We start from the raw sequence: 25,004 nt of genomic DNA on the forward strand, positions 1-25,004 counted from the left end.
AGAAGAGAAGCTGGATGCTCTGCAGGGTATTCTCTCTGCTTTCCTGGTGAGAAGCCCAGACACATTCCTTTAGCCTCTTAAGCCATTTCCTGTTAGTACTTCTTTCCCCTACCTAGTGTCCCAGAGGATTAGTGGTCTCACCTGGAAGAGAAATAATTTTCTGAGCCCTGGGCCTCGGAGACAGGGAGCTACTTTTCATCCAGGGTTTCGGGAGCCAGAGGGTTGCAGGTGCAGAGAGAGGAAAAGCTTTCTCTTATTTCTGCCCTCTTAGGTGCCTGTAGGTCAACTGGGTGAGTATTCTTCCAAAGGCATTGAAATTAGTTTTATCATAAACGTCTAACAACCAATTTCATTCCCGTCCGTTGACAGTGATGAGAGGGGGAAATTAAGTGCTCTGGGATGTCTGTGCCCCATAGGAGGCAGAGCCCCTGACAAAAGCCCGCAGGAAGTACCCTCTTGGTTTCCTATTTTGGAGGTAGGATTCCCAAAAAGATCAGTTTAGGCAGTAGAGGTCTTTTCACGCCTAGGCAGAATGGAAGCAAATTTGGGCTCGATCCTTTACTGTATGTAGAAATGCAGTAATCATTGGGGGGAGTGGGTGGAGGAATAAGAGAGATCAGAGTTTAAGAGAAATAAACATGATACTTAGCCTCCTAGAAGCAGATCCAGGCTTTCAGAAATGTGTGCTTTAAACTGTTTAAGTAGTAAGTCACCAAGAAGTCCACACTTTTCCAACCTGACCGTTTCTGCTGCCTTCATCTCTGCTGCTACTGCTGCTAAATCACTTCAATCGTGTCCGACTCTGTGCGACCCCATAGATGGCAGCCCACCAGGCTTCCCGGTCCCTGGGATTCTCCAGGCAAGAACACTGGAGTGTGTTGCCATTTCCTTCTCCCCCTTCATCTCTGCTTACTCTTATTTGGTGAAAATGCAGTTCATTGATTTCAACATGGTTGAAATCTAACACTAGTGCAGCTGTCCCAGGGCCTCTTGGCAAGGGCCCGCTTTTTAATTCCAGAACCTGCTCTGGTGAGATTGACCTATAAATGGGAAAGCCTTAACACAGCTTGTGATGCAGCTCATGAGTTTGCTGGAAATACAACACAGAGGAATAAATTCTTTTCCTGAATCCTTACATTGCAGGTTGTAATTGGAAAGAATAGGAGGCAAACAAATTAAGTTACCTTAAAAAAATTTCCCACTGGGAAGTTCCTAAAGAGTCCATGAAAAAGAAGTTCAGGTAACTTGGGTACTCACTGGTACAGCTCCTTGACTTGTTCTTTTCATTGTATCATTACTTAGAACTGTATGTCTGCTGATAAAGGTAGACCTGAATTTTGCCCGAGACTATTTATAGTCTTAGTAGAAGAGTTGTCTAGACCAGATTTATTATTATTATTATTTTTTTGTATCTCTTGTTTGCATAAACTGCAGAGACAAACTCACTTTTTTTTTTCAATAATTGAGTCTTAAAATATATATATATATTTGGTCTTATATTTTACATATTGGGTCTCAATTGGGGCACACAAAATCTTTGATCTTCAGTGCAGCATGTGGGACCTTTAATTGAGGCTTGGGAATCATTTTAATTGTGGCATGTGAACTCTTAGTTGCAGCTTGTGGGATCTAGTTCTCTGACCAGGGACAGAACCTAAGCCCCCTGCATTGGGAGCACAGTCTTAGCCACTGGACCACCAGGGAAGTTCCAAGACAAACTCACTTTTAAGGTGACTTACCTTCCTCCCCCTGCCCAGTTCACAAACCCTACTTAATTTTCTTGTAATTTCCCCAGCCCCTTCTGTGTAGAAAATAACTTTGAAAAAAATTGGCCAGGAACAATATGGTGAGGCAGGGTCCTGTCCATGAAACAACTTGGGAGCAACCTTACAGAGCAGCAAGGCCAGTGAATATGGTAGACACCAAACATCACTTATAGCACTACTTAGTCAGTTGGGCTGGGTATAAAAGCTCCCAACTATTATACTGAATCCCATTTTAGGAAAAACAAAAGATAGCCAAATTAGTCGCTATATTGGGCTAGGATTCATTACTAGGAATTTAGAAGCTTATCAGCAACAATTTGAGGTAAGACTTAAGAACAGTATATATGGTTGGGGGAAAATGACAGTAAACAAAAGCTTCCTGTCATCCTCTTTATTCCTTGTGATTCCACTTATGCTGATTGAGTCTTCAAATTTTTATTGATGGATTACTCTTCTGCCAGGCACTGCCCTAAGTGCTTGGGGGTTCTTCAGGAAACAACACAGACAGAAATCCCTGTCTTTGAGGGGTTATATTCCAGTAAAGAAAAACATAATCAGTAAATTATCTAGGGTATTTGAAAATGATAGTGCTAGGAGAAAAAGAAGCATTGTGAGAAAACTGGGAGTAGAATGGAGGGCAAGCAGTTTTAAGTAGGGTCATTACATTAAGTAGGATGTTACATTTTTTTTTCTTCCAGTTGTATTGAGATGTAATTGACATACAGCACTACATAAGTTTAAGGTATACGGTATAATGATCTGACTTACATACATCATGAAATTTTATCACAATGAGTTTAGTGAGCAGGATATTACATTTTGTGGCAGCTGTTCATACACCAGCCTTTTTCTATGAAAAGAAACTTTCTCTTAGTCTGGATTTTAATTTAACTAAGTGTGACACCAAAGCCAACATCCTTTTGGTCATACCATGCTAAAGAGGAAGATTGGTTGGTGTGCAGAATATGTCTGCTTATGTAAAATGGACAGAGAGATGGCTGGATAGGAGACCATCTACTCACTTAACTTCTCTTTATTATGGATCAGTGAGTACATTGGAGAATGTACTGAATTGAATATATTGGCCAAGGAAGATTTTCATAGAGGAGCATTTTGACTCAACAAGTTTTTGCTCCAAGAGGAGGACTGCCCTGAGTTGGTGAGAATCCTCTCCTTTGGAGCTTGGCAGGATGGAGTGGGTGCTCTAGCAGGTGTGGCTTCTGTGACTCACATACGATTCCCTCTGTGTTGGGAGCCTCAGAAGAGAATCATCATTTCTATTCTGTGGGTTCCAAACCTGCTCTGTGATTTCTTCCCATCACCAGCAGGGGGAGCTCTGCCCTTTGCGTAGATTTGATAAGGTTGAGAAAGTGCAAGTGAAGTCCCTCAGTTGTGTGGGAGTCTGAGAACCCATAAGCTGTAGCCTACCAGGCTCCCCTGTCCATGGGATTTTCCAGGCAAGGGTACTGGAATGAGTTGCCATTTCCTTCTGCATTAGGTTGAGGGCTCTCAGGAAATTAATTGGTCTACTTTTTCAACCAGGAAGAAGATTCCCTCCTTAATATCTGCAAGGAGATTGTGGAACGATGGTCAGAAACTCAGAATGTTGTCACCAAAGTGAAAAAAGAAGGTAGAGTTGGAGTTTTTAGGTCTAACCTCCAACCACTTTTTCTGTACAGCTGTTACAAGTCTTTAGTTTTCCTCACTCAGGTGCGCTAAACCGGTAAACACCTGGCAGCTTATTTTAACTTTTTAACTGAAGGTTGGTTTTCTTTTACATTTTACCACTTCAGCTGACCATGGCTGTCTTCACTGTGGTTCTTGCTTTTTTCTTTCTCTTTCCTTTTTACACTCCCCCGTGTATATTTGCTCTCAGGTATGGGGTCAACTATGTTTTCCCAACCTTTTCATAATCTCATTTCATAACACAGACTGTGATTGGTCTTTTGCTTCATTCAGCTAAACCCTCCATCCTTTCAAATGAAAGAGATGATCCCATTAGGATGAAAAATCAGCTACACACAGCTCAAAACAGAAATCCAAACTTGAATAGAATCTATTCTGAGCTGTTCACATGCTGGTTCTCAGTTGTGGCTGTACACTGGAATCGCTTGCTGTATGTTTGAAACTGCCAGTGCCCAGGCCGCACCATGGGCCAATTATATAAACCTCTTTGGGGTGCGGACCCAGGCATTGTTATTTTTTCAAAAGCTCTCCCAGATGATTCTGTTTTTTTTCAAAAGCTCCCCCAGATGATTCTAATATGCACCCAGGCATGAGAGTCATCATTGCCTCCTTGACAAGCAGGATGCCTGCTTGACATCATTGCCTCCTTTCTTTGAGCATGGAGATGTCAAAAGATAATTTTGTTTTTAAAATAATCTGAGTTTCACCTGGCATAATTATCAACATGGGATAGACCAGCCTAAGTTAATGCCAGATTCCTTCTTAGGCTTCTGGTTTGAGACTAGAGAAAGTTGCATGTTTGGAGGCTTGATTTTCTCTGATTCTAATGCAGTAGTTTTCAACTTTTTTTTTTTCTTAAAGCAGCAGAACTTCAGCATATAATAAAAGTAAAAGCAGGGCTGCTCTGATTGAAGATGGATATGAGACCTAAAGCCTGGCCTGCATGGCCTTTCCTTGCCTTTCTCATTGGCCCCTGAGGCACCTCCTTTGCACCCCAGGGCTCTCAGCAGTCAGCAGCTGCCGTTGCCTTTGCTCAAAGCACTGCCTGGGTGGACTGGTGGTTTGGAAGCATGTTTCCTCTCACATACAACCTTGTTGTCCCCCACTTCCCTCCTACCACCTCCCAGATGAAGTCCAGGCCATTGCCACCCTCATTGAGAAGCAGGCGCAGATCGTGGTGAAGCCCAGAATGGTGTCAGAAGAAGAGAAGCAGAGGAAAGCTGCCCTCCTGGCCCAGTATGCTGATGTGACAGATGAAGAGGAATATCCTTTCTGGAGTCTCAGCGCCATTCCCTAAGGCTCAAGTCAAAAGCCTTTGCTGGTTTTCACTGAACTCTGGGAAGTTGCCAGTCCCCCTCTATAGCTTTATTATTTAAAAAAAAAAATTATTTCTCTGGCTACATCAGGTATTAGTTGCTGCATGTGGGATTTGTTTAGTTGCACCATTCGAACTCTTAGTTACAGCATGTGGGATCTAGTTCCCTGACCAGGCATTGAACCCCAGCCCCCTGCATTGGGAACACAGAATGTTAGCCACTGGGCCACCAGGGAAGTACACCCTCCACCCCCACCCCACCAGAGCTTAATATTCTCCTCTAAAATGGCAGAGATTGTAGCCCTTTGTGGGCATGAGGAATGATGCTGGAATGGTTGATACTGGACTATTGCAATGTATATGTTCTTGAAAACTTCTGTGTGAAACAAATAATGCCTGAATGGACCACTTATTGTGTTTTCAGAAAATAAGATCTAGCTTAAAAAACTGAAATAGTTGATTTACAATTATGATTCTTCATATTTGTATAATACCTTTCTATGAAAGGTATTCAGTGTTATGTGTATAATCTTTGTAATTTTTATCATAGTTGATAAGGGAATGGAGGCAATAAGAGATGAATGAGTGATATTCCAGTACTACATAATTAATAAAAGTGACACCAAAATAAACCTGGAATTTGAGTGAGGACTATGTAAAAAGAAAGTGTTGCTGGTAGGAACAGGTTTAGTTCCCTGAAACCAGGTTTGGTTCCAAAACCTGGATCTGAAATTTGTTTAGGGAATACTTAGCTTACTGAGCCTGCTTGAATGGAGTGACTGTTGTATCAGAAATGTTTGCTATCTAATCACTAGGTTAGGAAAGAATTCTTAGGCTCTTTGGGGTCAACTTCTTGTTTTCTCTCATGATTTTTCTTGTTAGGTTTGGCAGAACTGGGGTTCCAATTACAAAAATCTCATTTCCTGGGCTAGAAAAAACATTTTAAGCATTAGTTCTCCTGGAGGACTTGTTAAAACACAAATTGCTGGGCCCTGAGCCCCAGAATTTGGGATTTTGTAGATACAGAGAGAGGCCCAACGGTGTGCATTTCTCAAAAGCTCTTAGCGAGTTCTGGAACCACACTTAGAGAACCACTGTTTCAGAGGTCATCTGACCATCCCCTGGCTCCCAGATAATGTGGCAGTCCACCCAGACCAGCTTCAGTTTCTTTTCAGACCCTAACAGTTAAGAATCCTATAGGAGCTCTGAGCAGTCTTCCCCAAGTTAAGACTTCTAAAGGTGACTTTCCTGGATTTACCATCACATCCCTGTCAGAGTCCTTCCATGAAGCCTGCTTTTCCTTCCCTTCAGCTTAATCACTATTTTCTGATGTTGTGATGGGATGTGCTCACCTTTGTTTTACGTGTGACTTTCCTTAACGCCACTCACCGAAGCGGATGAGAAGGATGACTCGGGCGCCACCACGATGAGCATTGGTTCTGACAAATGTATCCTTCTCTGTGTGCATCTCCAGGTGTTGCTCCATAGGATCTTCTTGTGGGTCAGTTTGTGTTTCACTGTCATTGCTGGGGGCTCCCTCTACCTCCAAGAACACATGTTAGGTCAACATTGTGAGCCCCAGTCCTCGGACTGCTAAATAGTCAATTTAGCAAGAATTTCCCGCCCCCCCGCAAAAAATATGTTGACATGAACTGTGAAGGGGTAAGTTTAGAGAAAGGATTTCTAAGGGAAAATGAGAATCTGTACTCCTTGTGTATAGTGTTGGGTTTCCCAGCAATGTGGAAGCAATTAGAATAATATTGCAGTTTTGGTCCTTGTCCTCAAAGACCTGGGGAACTCATTGGGAAGAGAATAAAAGCACTGAATACTTTAAGTGAAAATATGGACAAATTGAAACATATGTGGTATAAAAAGTCCCTACCAACAAAATCACTTATGAGCAGCTTATAGAGAAGGTGGATTTAGAAATCCACCTTCTTAAAGGTGAGGAGTAAGGTAGATTTTCTGAAAGGGAGGTTATTTTCTGAGAAATGGGGGTTATTTCAGGGAAACATTCATTTTAAAGCACTAAAGCAGAAAAAGATTATGTGGAAAGAGTAAAAAGGAGCTTGTCTGGTAGTAACAGGTTATGTTTTAAAGTCATAAGAAATGAGGGGTAAATTTTTGGCTGCTGCTGCTAAGTCGCTTCAGTCGTGTCCGACTCTGTGCAACCCCACAGATGGCACCTATTTTCTAACTGTGGTTAAAGTATTTCTTTAGAACATGATTTTCACTTAAAACTTCAGTGGTCTAGGAAAAGAAGCAAATTGATAAAGTTTAGTAAGGTTAAACAACTTTTTTAACTCTTTTCAAGCATTTTAATAGTGCTGAGTATAGGAAAATTTTGCCAGTTACTTGAATACTCTAGTCACTAAAACTAGCCTGGATACTCCAGCAATATTCTGCCAGTGAATGATATGAGTACTTATTCTAGAATGAGATTTCATTTTCATAAAATATTTACACTCAGATTTAGGCAAGTCTGAATGAAATTTTTATTCAATTTTTTTTTTTTTTTTTTACTAATAGCAGTTGTAGGATTTTCCATTGGACTAAAGATAAACATAAAGTTGGTTGGTTTGTTTTTAAAGATGAGGGATAGATAGTATTTGAAACTAGGCTTGAATGAGGAGAGCAGGAGTTGAGACCTGTGTGACCTGGACCCTTATCCCTTAACTCACCTGCAGCTCTGTTCCGAAACACCAATGTGGAAGATGTCCTCAATGCCCGAAAACTGGAGCGAGACACGCTTCGGGATGAGTCCCAGAGGAAGAAGGAGCAGGACAAGCTGCAGAGGGAGAGAGACAAACTAGCCAAGCAGGAACGCAAGGAAAAGGAAAAGAAAAGGACACAAAGAGGGGAGCGAAAGCGATAACCTTGGTCCACTCTATTTCTCCTAATGAACTTGGTCAAAGGGAGACCTGGTTGTGCATTTGTGTATTTAAGAGAAATGAGAGAACATTGCCAGGTAGTTTCCCAAGGCATTTCCCCTTTTGTTTACATGGTCACAAGGAAAATCGCAAACAATTCTAATTACAAAATGTGCCATGTCTCTGTGGTGTGGGTAATCGGATTATTGTAGCTAATGTCTGAACCAAAGATCTGGGATGGGGACAGCCTTTATATTTTAATACTGAAGTCCTATACTCCTTTTGACCATTTTAAAAAGTCTTCCCTTACCTTGGATAAACAGCAGGAATATTCAGAAAGCTGAATTTTTGTCCTGAAGGAGCTGAATCATGACCACTCCTTCCCTGAGATGAATTATGTGTGTGTGTTTGTTGCTTAGTCGTGTCTGACTCTTTGCAACCCCATAGATGGCAGCCCACCAGGCCCCTCCATCCATGGGACTCTCCAGATGAATTGTAGGAGTGTCAATTGCTTCAGAAGTATTATTCACATCTAAATAAATGGTTTTAGGGCTGAAATAGGAATCTAATGAAGAGCCCTACCCGGATCCAGACTTTTATGTTACATGGCGACAAAATAGGAAAATAAGAAAAGGTTATTTGGTGGATGTTCTGCATTTGAGATTTTTTTTTAAAGTTTCAGCCTATGATAGGAAACAAAGTTTCTTTTAGTAAGAGATAGTTATATATTTTTCCTCATCTAGGCTGTGATTTTAAGAAGGATGTGTCAGTATTGAGTGCAGGGAATCATCATTAGCTAGATTCTTTTTTTATAATCATGAATCCTCTTGAGTGCTAGTAGAGATTTTAACCCTGATCTGCCCTAAAACATACAAGGACCTGATAATTACAGGTTTAGAGAAACCCTTTTAAGGAAAAACACTGAAAATCTCTGCTAACAGAGATATTTAAGAGTGTACATAGTAGGTGCTCAACAAATTTATTGAATGAGTGAGTGAGTGGAAAAACTGCTTGAGAGAGTTGAAAGTGAGTAGGAACTCTCCTCCATTTCTACTTTTGTGACAAACCACATTTGGTTATAAGTAGCGCTTTCTGTACTTCAGAAGCAGACCGTCAAGAAGCCTGAAGAGAGCACTTTCTCTGTCAAGACAGAAAGTAGATACATTATACCAGGGGTGGGCAAACTACTGCCAAATTTGGTCATTTGTTTTTGTATGGTTCGAGCTAACAATGGATTGCACATTTTTAAAGGGTTGTAAAAGAAAGAAGATGTGACAGAGACCTTATGTGACCTATAAAGCATAAAATACTACCTGGCCCTTCAGAGAAAATGTCTGCTGACCTCTGTTTTATACCATTAATTATGAGATTAACAAAAAAATTTTTACCGTTCCACAGAAGGTAAACATGGTTAAGGAAATGATGTGTCACCTCTATACACTCCTATAGCCATGTCATTGTAAAATTTTTTTAAAAAATAACCACCTTTTTAAAAAATAAACTATTTAAATCAGTATCTTGATTTATTCTGATTCCTTCCAGCTGGAAGTGAGTTCTGTGTGGATAGTCCCTCAGGAATGTGTTTGAATTTTACTTATGTTTTGATTAGTCCAATAATCTCCTCTGCTATTAGACCCTCTTCCTGGAATCCATAATTTCTCTGCCTCAGTTTTCCTTTCTGTGAGGTTGGATATTAGGAGATCAGAAAGATTACCTTCTTTTTTGGACAGTAGGTTGGCTTTGAAGTCTCTCGAGTCCTGCTGGCATTTTAGTTTTATATGTGGCTGTGGCTACAGTTGGCATGTGAGAGAGCCTGTTTTAATAACCCTTATTTTGGATTTTTGGTTTGTTTTCACCTTAATTTTGGTCTCTGAAGCAGAGTCAGTTTATATCCAAAGACCCCTGAAGGGTAGTAGTTTCAATCTGTTTTAAGAGTAGTCAATTCATTTTTCCAGGACTCTGGTTAGCTAGGTCACAGTTAAATGTACACCTGAACTAATGTTTAAACAGAAGAAAAGGATCAACTTATTAGGCTTTGAGTAAGGTTATCCACGTAATTCAGGTGCTAATAAACCTTTTATGTCTAAAATATTCAATATTGGAAAAGGCAAATTTTAAAACAACTATGTTTTCTACTATATGATGGACATTTTAGGCCAAATTTGGAATTTCAGTCATTAATTCCCCAACCTTCTATAACCCTACAGTACCATTCAAGTGGGAAAGATATTGATATAATTCAAGGTACCTAATTTTCAACCACCTTTATAAAAAACTGCTTTTTCTATTAAAAAAAACAACAACTGAGTATTCCAAATTCTTTTGGATTAGAAATGATGGAACCATCAGTTTGATCAGACTGTAAATCTTGTCATAACTTTTATAACACTTTCATAAGTTGTAATTCAGAAGTATAATACATAAGAACCATCCATTAGAGGGTATTCAATAGAAAGGGACAACCAACTAATTTGAGAGTTATCTGCAGCGTAACTTGATTAACAAAATTTGAAATAATTTTTGTTTTTTGTTAATAGTGTTTCATTTCTGACCACTGTATGTAAAAGTTTCCCTAGAAGTTTTACTATGGTTCTCCTGGATTAGCACAAAGGCAGAACAAAAATTTCATATTTGAACAAGGTCAGGTTAAATCCAAGGAAATCAGAATGGTGTTGGTTTATTATCTGCCAACATTATTTATGTGTTAATAATGAAGTTTAAAACTTAGCACCAGTTCTTATCAGTTAAATGAAATTTAATTGGTTTTCTGACGAGTGACTCAATGTTAGAAACTAACACAAACTCAAAAAAAAAAAGCTATTTTCAACAAAGCAATTTATTTACTTTTCTTGAGAGACTAAATTCAGAACAATATTTGTTTCCATAACATCCAACATGTCTTATATCAAACTTAACCACTTTCTATGCAGTGACTGTGGTGGGATGATCTATTTTATTTGACTACCCTCAATGTAATTCATTTGGGTAGTTTTAGGGCATTGCAGTGATCAAAATGTTTCTCCCTACAGTTACTCCTGCATTCTCAATCAGTTTCTTCTGCACATCATCTAAAGAAAATTTACGTGGTGTGATTACACTTTTTTTTTTTTAATACCAGGATTTCTAAAACTAAGAAAAACACCAACATTTAAAACATTAGTGTTTCTAGTCTAGGGTAGTTCAATTAAATTTCATCAGTACATTATATTATAGTTTAACTCATGCTAGAAATGTTAAAACCCAAGATCTTCTGAGTCACATAATACCAACATTTCATATTACTGAATAAATTACTTGGGTTCCATACAAAGATATTAAGTGATGAGAAACAGAAAAAGCCAAGCTTTCAAGAGCTCTTAAAAAATTCAGAAGCAAACTAATGAACATAACTACACAAAATATACACTAACCAATTGCAAACTAAACTAGTAAAAGATTAACCTTAAAAAAATACATTTTAGAACTTCGTGATACCCTCAAAAAGGCAGCAAACTAAGGGTATTAAAACAATAGTCATTATTTTAGATGCATCAAAAGTTTAAAAGATCCAGGTAAAGGAAATGTTTTGTTTTTTGATTCAATTAAAATACTTTAAAACTGGAAATATTTAATAATTGATAGTGTAATTAAAATTTAAATAATATACACAAATGATTTGAACAGGTTTTATATTCAGTAACTTGCATGGTTTTTACACTGGCACTTTTATCACTAATTTAGGAGAATCAGATGCACTTCCCTCCAAATACTTAGGCACTAAGATTTCAAATTTATAAATATGGTAGTATTTTAAATATTAAATTTTTACATGAATATTGGGTTCATCTCTCTTTCCTTTGTTCCCTAGGTATTATCCAGTTTTGTAAGGAAAACATTCTTATATCACAATCAAAACTTGTTTTGGTTACTAGACTGTAGCCATATTTGTGTTACAGTCACTTAAGATTCATTATTTGGAATTATACTTACTAAGGCAGACCTAAATGAAACTTATCTTCTAGAAGAATTTCATATTTGCATTTCCCTGCACTGCAGAATGAGTTTCAGCAATATTTCAGCTGTTAGGAAAAATTTAATTTAAACTTGTTACCTTTGACTACCTGGGAATTTCTAGTTGCCCTAGAATAGTCAACTTTACTTACGTCTGACTCACTTTCAACTACATCTGATTCATTCCAAATAGATTTTTAAATAGAAGTTAGACTTCATTAAGGTATTATTAACTTTAAATCTGAAAGACAATTAATGTAATGAAATTTTCAAGTTTGACAAGTTCATTAAAATTTTTTAGCATGTCTTGATACATTTACTTATCAGCTTTTTATTCTTCTTTCTGCTGCCATTTCCTTAATGTTTGTTTGCTTCACCTCTCTGGTTCACTGGATTGCTACTATTTAGGCTTTCATGGACTTTATCTTCACAGTTTACTATATCTTGTAAAGCCTTTTCTACATCTGTTTGGCCAGCTGTACTGGCTGTTTTTGGCAAGGTCATCTGCAGTGCACACCACAGGGTAGTACGCGCTTTCCGAGTAGCTACACACATCTCTTTAATTGCTGAAGCAAGCGCAAAAACATCTGCAGAAGAAACATTTGTGGTCAGTTCAAATTAAATATCATTTAAGTACTCCTTAACTCTTTATAAAACCCAGTCTGTGCTACTAAATGATCAAACATCATTTTTTATAAAAGAAAGATGGCTATTGACTGAGCTAATCAAAGTACTTGACTTAATATTTAAAAGTGTTATACCTTAAATATAAATACTAATGTTAAAAAAAGTGTTACGCTTGTATTTTATTTCTGACTTGTATGACCATGACTATACTTTGGGTAGAACACAGACTTTGACAGAGTTATTACAATTAAATGGGTAAAATTAGCAAAATAGATAATAACTTCACTTTCACTTTTGGAGTAAATTATGTAGGCACCATTTAATAATTTATTTTTTAGATAAGTGTAAGTGTTAGAAATCCAACTTTTTTAACTTCAGAATCTGATTTTATTAACATTCAAATTAACTGCCTTATCAAAAGGATATGCATTAATGTTTGTACCTCTGTCATCTTGGCATCTAGGAACTCCTTGCCTTTGCCGATTTGAAGCATTAACAATTTCATCCTTTCTACGTGACTGTACAATGTGAATGGACTCCAAGTGTCTATCAAGAGCTGTAGAGATATTGGCATGAAGGGGAGAGCTTCGAAGACGTTCCATTTTGCCCAGTAGAGTCACAACCTGAGAGAAACATTTTAAATTTTGATGAGGCATTTAAAATTTAACTACATTGCCCTGTCATTAATTTAAAACAAATCTTCAATGAAGCAGAATAGAGATGAGAGGAATAATGTTCATTCAGTAATAAGTAAATATTTAGGCTTCCCTCATAGATCATTTGGTAAACAATCTGCCTGCAATGTGCAGGAGACCCCTGTTCCATCCCTGGGTTGGGAAGATCCCCTGGAGAAGGGAAAGGCTACCCAACCCACTCTTCTGGCTTGGAAAATCCCATGGACTGTATGGTCCATAGGGTTGCAAAGAGTCGGACGCGACTGAGCAACTTTCATTTCACTAGCTTACTATATCCTGACACCATGATGGGGGAAACAAAGATGGAAAGTCCGTCTTTTGTACATATGTTAATTCTAGACAGTTTAAAAGTCAGTTTCTGAGAATAAGCAACAGTGAAAAAGTCAAACATTTAAATATATCCATATTATTAACAGTAAGTGCAAATATAAAATCTGGCATTCTTTTTGGTAAATAAGAGAATAGCCTGCCAAGAGAGCATTATTAGGAGTTACTGTAGTTAAAAGAAAAAAATTGAGCTAAAAAGGGTCAATCAGTCTCTAGATCTGATTAATCTTGACCTCAGCAATTCCTTTCTGGGCCTTCAATGTTCTCCCTTTTGGAAGTCAGAAATAATATTGGCTAGTGTTAGTTTTAAGGAGTCCATAATCCAGAAAATACTGACTTAAGTTTATGCTGAAGTAACAAAATAAATCCTATTAAGTGTCAAAATTGCTAGGGAAAATTAGGAGATCTTAATCTTCTGGTGGTAGAAGAATCTTCTGGTTAATTAAGCCTAAAAAAGAACACTATATATCTTAGATATATAGTAAGGGGAGTATGTTTCATATTGTATATGCCTAAAGTTTCAAATTCTAAACTTGGAAGGAGTAAGGAAGGAGAACTTTCGAGTAGCTAGGATTTGAACATCTAATAAATACAGTAACTGCCTTTGGGAGCCAAATGATTTAAAACTCATATAATTCAGTGACTGGGAAGAACAGAAAAATACCTCTCAATTAATAAGCACCTGAATGAATGCCTCTAACCTTACACTCCTACCAAATTTCTTTGGTGTAAGTCCATGCCAGTTCAAGCCCATGGAGAAAACACAAGTGTACAGGTATTAAATATTTTCCTCCCAACTGTACAACCAGCCAGATTCTTGAGGGAGAAAATAAGACAACACAAGGAAAAAATACCATAGTAAAACTTCCAGTGAACTACAAATTATATATTTTTAAAATAAGATAGTCATTTTGAGTAAGTGTAAAGAAAAAATTTATACAAGTGATTTTTAATAAACTTTTAAAAGATTTTTTCAGAATTCTATAAAACCAGCAAACTAGAAGTAGTACACATAAAAATATTTTTGCCCTTTGTATATTATTAGTCTAATGTTGCTAAACAGAAACAAAATTATTTTAACAGCTATAAATACGCTAAACTAAGGTGAAGCCTATGTAAGGCTGGAAAGTATTAAGTACATTTCTTAATACTCACATTAGCAATTCTTTGATTTATTGCCTAGAAATGCATTACTGAGAAAAATTTTAACTTGGAAGTTTAAAAAAAAAAAGACTTAAGTTTTTATAACATTTGGCTATATCTGACCACACCACTGATAAATTCCATTGTACAAATTTATGAATTTGATTAAAAATTACAACTGATCAAGGCTGAAAGCTAAGTAAAAATCAATATTTTTCCATTAAAGTATTTCATATCTGTATTTTAAAGACAGCATGGTATAGGTAAGAAACTAATGATCAATAAAATAAGACTCTGTTGTGCTGATTTTTTATAATTCCTTAAATGGCTTTTATTCAATCATAGATGCAATCTGTTTCACTGCATGCCTTTTCCTAGGAATCATTATCAAATTTTATTTGGAAAACAGAAGTTTTAAAAAATTATTTTATTTATTTGGCTGCACCAGGTCATAGTTGCAGCACTTGGCATAGTGAATCTACATAGCAGCATAAGAACTCTTAGTTGCAGCATGTGGGATCTAGTTCCTAGTTCCCTGACCAGGGATGGAACCAGGAGCCCCTACATTGGGAACATGGAGTCTTAGCCACTGGACCACAGGGAAGTCCCAGGAAACAGAAGTTTTTAAAAGAGGAAGGTCAGAAAGAAAAAACTACCCTATTCTATTACAGTTGCTTGGAAAATTCTGAAATTACAAAGGAGATAATAGGAAAATAATTTTTAATTAACATCAAGATTCTTTACATTTGATCTGAAGTGATATACTACTTTTCCAAAATAAGGCTATTTTATAAAATTATGCATATACCTACATACTTCAGTTTATTAGTAATTAATACATTGCTAGATATACTTAATGTTTGTTAAATAACTCAAGAGAACAGGGTCCAGAAAACGAAATAAGGTAATTTCCTATTAATTTACTACCTTGTATAATATAAGCAAAGCTTTTTTGTGAAGCTAGAAAACAAATGTTTGTGATTAAGAAATGGGACTTTCCCTATAAATAATATTTTAAATGGTTTTACTTTAAAATTTTTTCTTTCTTTTGTGGATTAGTTCCATTGCTAATCTGGATTTCTTGAAGAGGAATCTCTTAAGATTACTAAACTTAATATTTTAATGACTAAGTGGGGCTATTTTCCCTTTCCTAAATAACTAATAGTTCTAAGTCCAAACTTGGGAAAGAATACATTTCAGAGAGTTACACATAAATGTGATTTAAGAATCCTTCAGAACTCTAACTTGCTGAGGCATTTAAAAATTTTATCAACCAGTTAAAAAAATCTGCTATTAGATATTTTCACAGCTTACTCTGGCTTGTTCTCGAAGTTCATCCACAATTAACCGATCAACTCTAGATGGATTGGAGGTCAGCCGTGGAATTGGAGTATTATTAGTACTGGATACTTTTTTCCCTGGATAATTCTTTGCAAGGGCCAATTCAGTCTGTAAAAAAAATACGTAACTTTTAGATACTAAATTTTCTAAATATGATTCAATCATGAATAATATTTCTCATAGGCCTAAAAAGAAAATCGAAAATTACTCCTTTAGATAAAAATTGTTTTGGAATCAAAAGGCAAAAAATACAAACCATAGTACCATGTACTTTTCTGTCACACTTACTGCATAAAATACCTGAACACTCCAATAGTTTAATACTTAGAAAATTCAAATAAATAAACTTTCAACCCATTAAGGAAAAAGTCTACCTAACAGGCAAAATAAACTTAAAAAATTTTTTAAGCCCCAAGCATTTTTAGTCTAAGTCACCTAATTAATTCTGTATAGTCATGGACTTAACAAATACTATACATTATAGAAGAATTCAACTTAAAAGTACTCTTTCTTAAACTACACTAGGGTAAACAAAATGAAAATAGGCAAAGGGGATATATTAAGTTATGCCTAAATGGATAGTTTGGTATTACCTTTTTTCTCTCCTTTTCTAATGCTCTCCATTGTTCATAGCACTCTTCTAGACGAATATGAAGTTCACTGGCTGGTCCACTGCGGGTTTTAATTGGTCTTTGAAATCCAAAAGTTGGCACGAAACCAGAAAAGGAATTATCACCGTACATCATATCATTAAAATATGGGTATAAATGGCTTAAGTCATCATAAGAAAACAAATCATACGAATCCAACAGTGGAACAACTGAATGGCCAAATGGATGAGTGGATCTTAGTGGAAACCCACTTGAACCAAGTTGTTGAAAACTCTGATTATGCCTTAAATCTCCCATCATATAATTATTTGAAAAGCATGATGCCTGTGTGCGATTCACACGGCTATTAATATTGTTGTCTCCACTTCCCTGTCTGTGGCTATTAAAATGACCCTGTGACTCCAACAGATCTTGATATGTATTTTGAGATAAGCCATCTAAATGCTTTGGCCCTTCCTCAGGATCATAATGTCCACTTTGGGGCTTAGCTTGAAAATTATGTTTGTTTACACTTTCAATGATCCCATACTGTTGAGCTGAATAGTTATCACAAAATCCATTTGGCTGCTTTATTTTTTTATCGGTAACAGATTCAAAGAGATTTTCTTCTCCAGTCTTTGTCAGTCCTTCCATGTGATTGATAGATTGGATTCTTTCTGCACCACTGTAACCAAAATCAAAACTAGAAAATGCTGAAGGGTTTTCTTGGCAATACTTCTGAAATAAATTGCTATTTGGGGTTAAATTTGTAGATGATAGTTGGGGGAAATCTGAAGAATGGTTAGAACCTTTTGAAGCTGCACTTAAATGAGAATTTAATTTCATCAAGTTACCTTGATTTCGATAAAAAATAGGAGTGTTATTTTTTGTTTGGACATTCATCCATGTTGGTCTGTTTAAGTTGATACCTCCTGAAGATGTTGCTGAATTTGCTAGTAAATTCACTGATTTAAAATACTCAGAATTTGGGGGGTCAGGTTTTGTAAACTGTTGTTTTTCTGTGACATTAGCAAAATCATTATTAGCTGAACAAGTCGTATGAGGTTTTAGTCCATATTCTGATTTTAAGCCAAAATCAGCAGTAAATGCTGCTTCCTTTCCAAACTGTTTTTCTGTCAGATGTGGTGTAGTTTTTGGAAATGTGAAATTCTGCTGGTCAGGTATTGTCTCCTCCATTTTTTTCTGATTTGCTGGTTTTACTTGAAATAACTTTGTGTAGGTGTCTGCTTCTACAGTTGGTGTTTCAGGTGTGGCACTAGCTAATTTTTTACTATCTTGGACACTAAAATTCGAACACTTACTCAGCTTAGCCTTATTAGGATGAGCATATTCTGGGTATCTACAATAATCTGGATTTTCACTGTACCTATTAAATTGGGAAAGAAATATCTCTGCCCTCTTTTGCTGTAACGGTGCCTCAAGACCTTTAGCACATATTTTCTCTCTTCCGTAAGAGTAAGTGTCAACTCCTGATTCTTTCATGATGTCAGACAGACCAGTTTGTGGTGTAAAACAATTTTTGATAAATGGATATTCTTGAAATGCTGTCTTAGCTGTATCATTTGGCTGAATATTGTAACAGTTAGAATGATCATTTCGTGAGGGGTACATCCATTGTTCTTCAAGGTCTAAACCAGTAAATCCATGATAAAGTTCATCTATTTTTTGTTGTGGTATGAGATTACTGTTATGTAGGTACTGCTTTTCCACTGCTGACACAGATTCACCAGTATAAAAAGCTTGCTGAGAGATGGCTGTATCTACTGGCCTTTTGGTTTCTGTTAAGAGGTCATGGTGATCTGCAAATCTGCTTGTGTTCATTGGCCAAACTGACTTTAAATTGGAGGAACAGGTCCTAGAACAAGCAAATATATTTAATTACAATTTAGATTTTTAAAGTCTTTATTTTCTTAGTGGAGAAGGGAGGAAAGGCTTTCAAAACATTTATATTGCCCCATTTCACCATTCTCTAATCCTTTCCAACTTTGCCTTATAAGCTGCCATTACATCCAAATAACTTTCTGCCACTTAAAATGTGCTATATGCTGCATAAATATGCATTTTAGTCTTAATATGTCTTCAGTATACTTTTCGAGGAGACATAAACTAAAGCCTGAGGCTGGTGATTGCGTGGTCTTATATGAACTGTTTACATACAGTAAGTAGAAACCAGATAAAGTTTTTCTTACATTATTATATAAGATCAATACAAAAGTGCTGTTGACCACAATTTTTTTAATTAAAAAAGATGTACTCTCATTGAAATGAAAACATTTTCATTGGTTAGATGTATGCTACATATTTCCCTATTTATGAAATAGGGAATCTGGATAATATGGCTTCTACACCCAAGTAAAACAATTAATGCATACTTTAAAAGTTTTTACTATATGAATAAAATCCATACATATTTCTACTCAGAAGCAATGATAGTTTTATTTTTGGAGGTATAAGTATAAAAGTCGTTGGAATTTATACTCTTTAAGCCAAATTTTAGCTCATGAACTCAAGGAAAACAGCTTTGAATTATGGAAGAATGATTTTTCAAATGAAAGTTCTTAATAGCAAATTAAACTTTCAATTGTATGGCAAGCACCTCAGGAAAATCTAGGCTCCTAGAAACAAATATCTGAATTACGATGTCGAATGTCAGATGATCTTCTATTAAGTAAAAATAAAAGTTAACGATCTAGTACCTGGGAATTTAAAAGTTTATTACATACTATATAGGTTATGTAATATACTAACCCCTCAGCAAAGTATGGCTGTGATTTATCTTGTTCTTCCAAAATGTTAGACACAAGTCCATATAAGTCTGTTTCACTACCATAGTCATTTCTTTCTGTTTGAATCCTAAAAATAAACGAATATCACATGTAAATTCTTTTGTTCATATTGAAACATAATATATTTCTTTTTTCAGACTTATTCTGACTTATTTTTCTATAAAATATTTGGATTAACTCTATATCTTCATTTCAACTAAAGAGGGAATAGGAACTCAAGAATATTTTCCACTTTGGCATAGTATTTATCCTGCATAAGTATTTCTCCTTCATTCAAAATCTTATGTCTAGTTCTCAATGAATGCTTACCTCTTATTTCTCCAAAGCACATGCTATTCATTTTAGATGCCCAAGATATAAATCTCTAATCTATGATGTTATAGACATGATTGGTACCATGGCAACTTCTGAAAGCATGTCTAGTCCTATTATACATCATTACATCACACTTGCTAAGTTTTTTCATCTGTGATGTGAAAACCATATGAACCTGTTACTCTCTTTTTGTGACTCTTATACTAAAAGTTGGATTAAAAAGTACAGTGATATGGTCATTCTAAATATCACAAGAATGTAGCAGTTGTCCCTTAAATGTAAAAGATTTGGGGGCTATCCCTAAATCTGTGCCAAAGAAGTGACTGGTTCTCCATGTGGATGAAATCCTACCTAGTGACCAACACTATCTAAACAATACAAAATGTAAAAAACAACAATGAGATGGAATATACTGGACCCTTTTTACCTCTTATGGATTTTGGGTAATTTGTTCCTAGAAGTAGTATGTTGTTTTTAAATTGTAACTTCTTGTTTTTTAATATTTTAGGTCTAACATTTCATAGTGTTAGGACATTTTAGAAATGAAAATACCTTATACTTGCATAACATTCAAATATTTCATTGATCTTCATAACATAGGAAAGGTAGGTATTAGTAATCATAAAACTGAATAAATGATCATGATATTAAAAAACTTGAATTTTGCAAAGGTTTATCATTTGCCATGCTTGTTGAATAAATGGTCTACCTACAAGTCTAATACTTATTTTAAAAAGATTTGATATAAAATTTTTGTATAATAGTATGTTGGTATATATCTAGAAAAATATTCAATGTAATATATACCAAACTGTTAATAGTTGTTACTGGGAGGTGGAAAGGCAGGGTAAAGGTAAACTTCTGCTTGCCTTTACATATTTCTATAAAGTCTGAAGTTTTTCAATGAACATGTATTAACTAAAAAAATATTTTTTGTGTAGAGTTATATATTATATAGTCTACCTAATAAAATCTACTTTAGAGAACTTAAAATTAATTTCTAAATTTTTAACAATTATTTAATTAGTAGATTTTAAAAATAATTATTTCCTGGTAAACTAAAGACACATTAGCCTCTTTTAACTGCTCCCTCATTATAATTAACATAAAGGTAGTGTCACTCCCTTAAGCTTCTCTTTGCAATAAGCTCCCATAATATTTTATACTTCTTCCTTTAGACCTTACCTTGCAGTACACCAGGCATTTGCAGTGCCTAGCAAGTTATAATCATCACCATTACTGTAAGATCTATAAAGGCAAGGATAATATTTGCCATGTTAATTCTAATATCCCCAATAGGAGAGAATCTGACATAGTTAGCCCCCATTATTAGTGGAACTGAATAGAAAATAAGTATCTTACATTTGATAAAATCCTGTTTGTTGTATACTTGTAAAGGGAAGAATTACTAAAAATTTAGAACTGGATTAAAAAATAGATTGAAAAATTGTAACTCATTTATATGCTATCTTTAGAAAGAGGAACTTAAGATGTACTCAGAGTTGCCTCTAATTAATGAAAGAAAGTAGCAAGAAAAAAATTATAGACACATAACTTTATTTCCTAGAAGTTTGATAAATAAAATTGCAATGTCATAAAAATACTGATATAGGGAACAAAGAGCTAAAACAACTAGGTTCCCATGTAATCAAACTTAAGAACACTTTGTTTAGCCTGAGAAATCTAAGGTATTAATTTACCTGTTCTTTACATTGATCTGAGAATTAGAGGGCTGTTTAATATCATCTCCATATGTAGACCATGGTGCATAGAAAAGTGAAGAATCTACAGAACTTGCATATTCCGTTGATGAAGAAAGTGGAGCATAGGTCTGCCTTAGGTCAACACTATCTTCATTCTGAAATTTTAAAGACATGTTTGTATATCAGATACAATCAAAACTACAGAATATTAGTGAAACAATAAGAAATTTGAGGAAATAACACATGTGTAAAAGTTGGGAGACAAATCTAGACTTAGCCACTTAAGCTTACTTTAACAGTAGGAGATGGCAATTGTTTTCTGTAAAGGGTCAGATAATAAATATTTTATGGTTTGCTGTGTTAAGGTCTCTGTTGAAACTCCTAGCACCAAAACAACTATAGACAATGTGTAAATTAGAGGCTGTGGCTATTCCAATAAAATTCTGTTTTACAGCCACTCAGCAGATTTGCCCCTGTCCAATAGCTGTTGCTTATCCCTGAGATAGGACACGAACACCTACAATTATTGCTGTTTTAATTTTTTGAACAGATGAGCACTATATGGACCACAGCTGTGTTATTTTTAGTATTAATTTTTATAAATCATTTACAAAATTCAGTCTTAATGCCCCCAATCTGTAAAAAACAAGTAAATGTACATTTACATCAAATTTTCAAAGAAATTCCACACACTGTATTCAGTCACCTTATGACATGGATATTCTCTGTATTTTAAAAATGAGGAAATGGGTGTTTTATAATGGGTTTAAAAATGAGGCTACAAATTATTGAGCTAAGAGATGACAAAACTAAAACCCAAACTCAAGGCCGTCTTACTCCTACACTGCTTGCTGCTGCTGCTAAGTCGCTTCAGTCGTGTCCAACTCTGTGCGACCCCATAAACGGCAGCCCACGAGGCTCCCCCATCCCTGGGATTCTCCAGGCAACAACACTGGAGTGGGTTGCCATTTCCTTCTCCAATGCATGAAAGTGAAAGGTGAAAGTGAAGTTGCTCAGTCGTGTACGACTCTTAGCAACCCCATGAACTATAGCCCACCAGGCTCCTCCTTCCATGGGATTTTCCAGGCAAGAGTACTGGAGTGGGGTGCTATTGCCTTCTCTGTCCAAACCCGGAAACAACGAAAATGTCCATCAACAGGTGGCCAAATTGTCATATATTCCAACAGTGGGATCATACGCAGCAATAAAAAGGTATAAACTACTGGCAAAACAACAATGTGGATAAATCTCATAAACATCATGGGTTGCCACTGCCTTCTCCACTCCTACACTAGGGCCTTTTAAAACAGTATCTTTAATTTTCAGCTTAGTTTATTTCCAAGAGGAAGTATAAAAGTGAGACAATACATAACATGTTTTATCTTAAGAAATTTAAAGATATTATAAGAAAAAACGAGTTCATTTTTTTTATAATGAATTTTGAGTAAATAAGGTAAAAGGTTTGAGTTTTAAGATTTTAATGAATTATTTGAAGTTCTGTCTCCTTCCAAAAAAGGGAATGAAGTACAATGAAAATACTGCACCTCAAATTTTAAATACTTAAAATAGTCTGAATACATAGATTCACAATTTTTAACTCTCCAAATAAGGAGCTACTAAAACCTGAGATGTAATAGCTATAAATATCCAGACATAAACAGAGTAGAAAGGGTATTTTCTTATAAATATAGAAGGTATATAATCCTGGTTAAAAATATTTTCTAATTGCTTTTATTCTCAATCAAAATTGATGTGAAAAGAGATAAAACATGTTTAGATCAAAACACTCTAAATTTTCGTTCATGGACATGATAACTGAAAAATAACATTTTAAACATTCACTGAGTTTATACCAATAATATATGAAAATTAATATCATCTAATCACAAATCTTCACAAATCTCAAACATTTTATAGCCATTTGGTTAAATTATAGTTATGAATACTATTTGAAACCTAAATTTTCTTGTTTATAGTTTATTGTTTTGTTGACTATTCTGAAGTTGGAGAAATTGAGGCACACAAGAGATTTTGCTCAAAGTGCCACTAAAAAATGTCTTTCCAAAATTTCTGTTAGTTAGCAGTAACTTTTACAAAGGCTGTTATGGTTAGAACCTTTCATAATTTTATTCCTTTAGACAGGCCCAACCTAACTCTCTTTTAGGTGTGAAGTATCCAAAGTGATACAAATAATTGTTCGTTTTGAAAGAGTTGCTTAAACAAAATGAGCATTTTCAGATTATATAATATCAAATGAGGTAAACAGTATTTGAAACAAAATATATAAGTATTATTTCAAGTATACTTTATATTTTTTTCTTTTTTTATTTCAAGTATACTTTATATTTTAAAGATTTGAGTATTAGAAAAATTAAATCCTTTTAAAAGACTGATATAAATTTAATATTCTAGGATAAAACAAGCAACTAATGCGGTGGCTATCTAGATTCTTTTCAGTCAAAACATTTCTGGAAGTTAAATATGTGAATGCTTAGGGTTGGTACACTAATTAGTCTAGATAATTGCAAAATGTCTCACTTTATTCTTGCTATGCTTAATCAACTGAAATTAAATCCAAGTAAATTTTAGTAGTCAGGTAAACACTATAGGGAGAAGGAAATGGCAACCCACTCCAGTGTTCTTGCCTGGAGAATCCCAGGGACCGGGGAGCCTGGTGGGCTGCCGTCTATGGGGTCGCACAGAGTCCGACACGACTGAAGCGACTTAGCAGCAGCAGAGTTGGATACGACTGAAGTGACTTAGCAGCAGCAAACATTATAGAGAGCAGTGGAATGCTGGTCTTGGCAGTGAAAAGACCTGGAGTCAACTTGGGTTTTGTCACTTACAGCACAAGTCAAATTTTTTGGGCCTCAGTTTCTCTATCTGTACAATGGGTATAATACTATATACAAGGCTGTCATGCGAATTAAATAAAATTATTTATTTCAGGACACTGTTATAATTCAAAATATAACAATATCAACAGCCTTGTGCTGGTTAAATAATTTCAAATGAAAATGACATATTATCCTAAGCTAATTTAACACGATTAACCAAACTAAATGTTTTAGGTGAGGTAAAAGGTACCACGTCATCTAAGACATTGTAAGAGCCAGAGAATAAAAATGTATAGAAAAATTTCCCTTTTAAATGATCAAACGTATGTTTGCACCGACTTCCAATAAATGCCGGAAGGGAAAATTATCTTACGGTATAAGCAAATACGGATTTTCTTACATTTCTGGCATCATGTCACGCTGAGGACAAAGCAAAAGCAAGAATCAATGAAAAATCTTATTCCTTAACTTGCTTTCAAAACCAGTTTGTATTCTACAAACTCTGTATTTAAAATATTGTCTGGTCCTAAATGTGGAGCAATTTAAACGCCAACGTGAATGGGCTGGGTGCTGGGCGTAGGGTCGGATTTGAAGGAGAATAAATCCTCTAACAAAGGGCAGAGTGGAGAAACGGACCTGGGATTTGTAGCAATCATAGAAGGAAGGGGAGCCCGTCAGCACCACGCTGTTGAAGACATCTGTTAGTCGACTGCTGGCGTCCGCACTGAGGTTCCAGCAGCGATTCGCACCTCCACGGAACGCTACTTTCGGCTGCACGAAACGGGGATAGGAAACAGGAGACACGTCACGCAGGGCAGAGCCGGACCGATATGGCCGGACGACGGCTTCTACGGTTCTACGTTGGCTGTGCTCCTAGCTCCACCCGGAATCCGTTCCCAGAACACTCATTTGGGGACCCCGCGCCTCCGTCCCCGGGATTCCCTCTCCCTTTACCGGCCGGACCCCGAGGTGCGCCCGACGGGCCCTCCCTG

At 36.0% G+C, this 25,004-nt stretch overlaps 2 protein-coding genes across 2 annotated transcripts in view; one reads left to right on the plus strand and one right to left on the minus strand.

Moving 5' to 3' along the window:
• CCDC43 (coiled-coil domain containing 43) overlaps positions 1–9,153 on the plus strand; it is a 9,367-nt gene extending 214 nt beyond the window's left edge. Inside the window, exons 2-6 of the mRNA XM_010832514.1 lie at positions 3–46; positions 3,309–3,396; positions 4,580–4,715; positions 6,157–6,215; positions 7,455–9,153. Of these exons, the coding sequence (XP_010830816.1) occupies positions 3–46; positions 3,309–3,396; positions 4,580–4,715; positions 6,157–6,215; positions 7,455–7,642 (515 nt within the window). The 3' untranslated portion in view covers positions 7,643–9,153. The remainder of the gene's footprint in view (positions 1–2; positions 47–3,308; positions 3,397–4,579; positions 4,716–6,156; positions 6,216–7,454) is intronic.
• A 2,359-nt stretch (positions 9,154–11,512) lies between these two features.
• The window catches only part of LOC104983023 (chromosome unknown open reading frame, human C17orf104), a 13,803-nt gene continuing 311 nt past the window's right edge, over positions 11,513–25,004 (minus strand). Inside the window, exons 2-8 of the mRNA XM_010832515.1 lie at positions 24,649–24,783; positions 21,173–21,330; positions 19,120–19,224; positions 16,354–18,226; positions 15,734–15,868; positions 12,697–12,877; positions 11,513–12,214 (exon numbers count right to left, since the gene is read on the minus strand). Of these exons, the coding sequence (XP_010830817.1) occupies positions 11,985–12,214; positions 12,697–12,877; positions 15,734–15,868; positions 16,354–18,226; positions 19,120–19,224; positions 21,173–21,330; positions 24,649–24,783 (2,817 nt within the window). The 3' untranslated portion in view covers positions 11,513–11,984. The remainder of the gene's footprint in view (positions 12,215–12,696; positions 12,878–15,733; positions 15,869–16,353; positions 18,227–19,119; positions 19,225–21,172; positions 21,331–24,648; positions 24,784–25,004) is intronic.

This window comes from Bison bison, unplaced genomic scaffold (genome assembly GCF_000754665.1).
Source record: "Bison bison bison isolate TAMUID 2011002044 unplaced genomic scaffold, Bison_UMD1.0 scf7180017861046, whole genome shotgun sequence".
Classification (NCBI taxonomy): domain Eukaryota; kingdom Metazoa; phylum Chordata; class Mammalia; order Artiodactyla; family Bovidae; genus Bison; species Bison bison.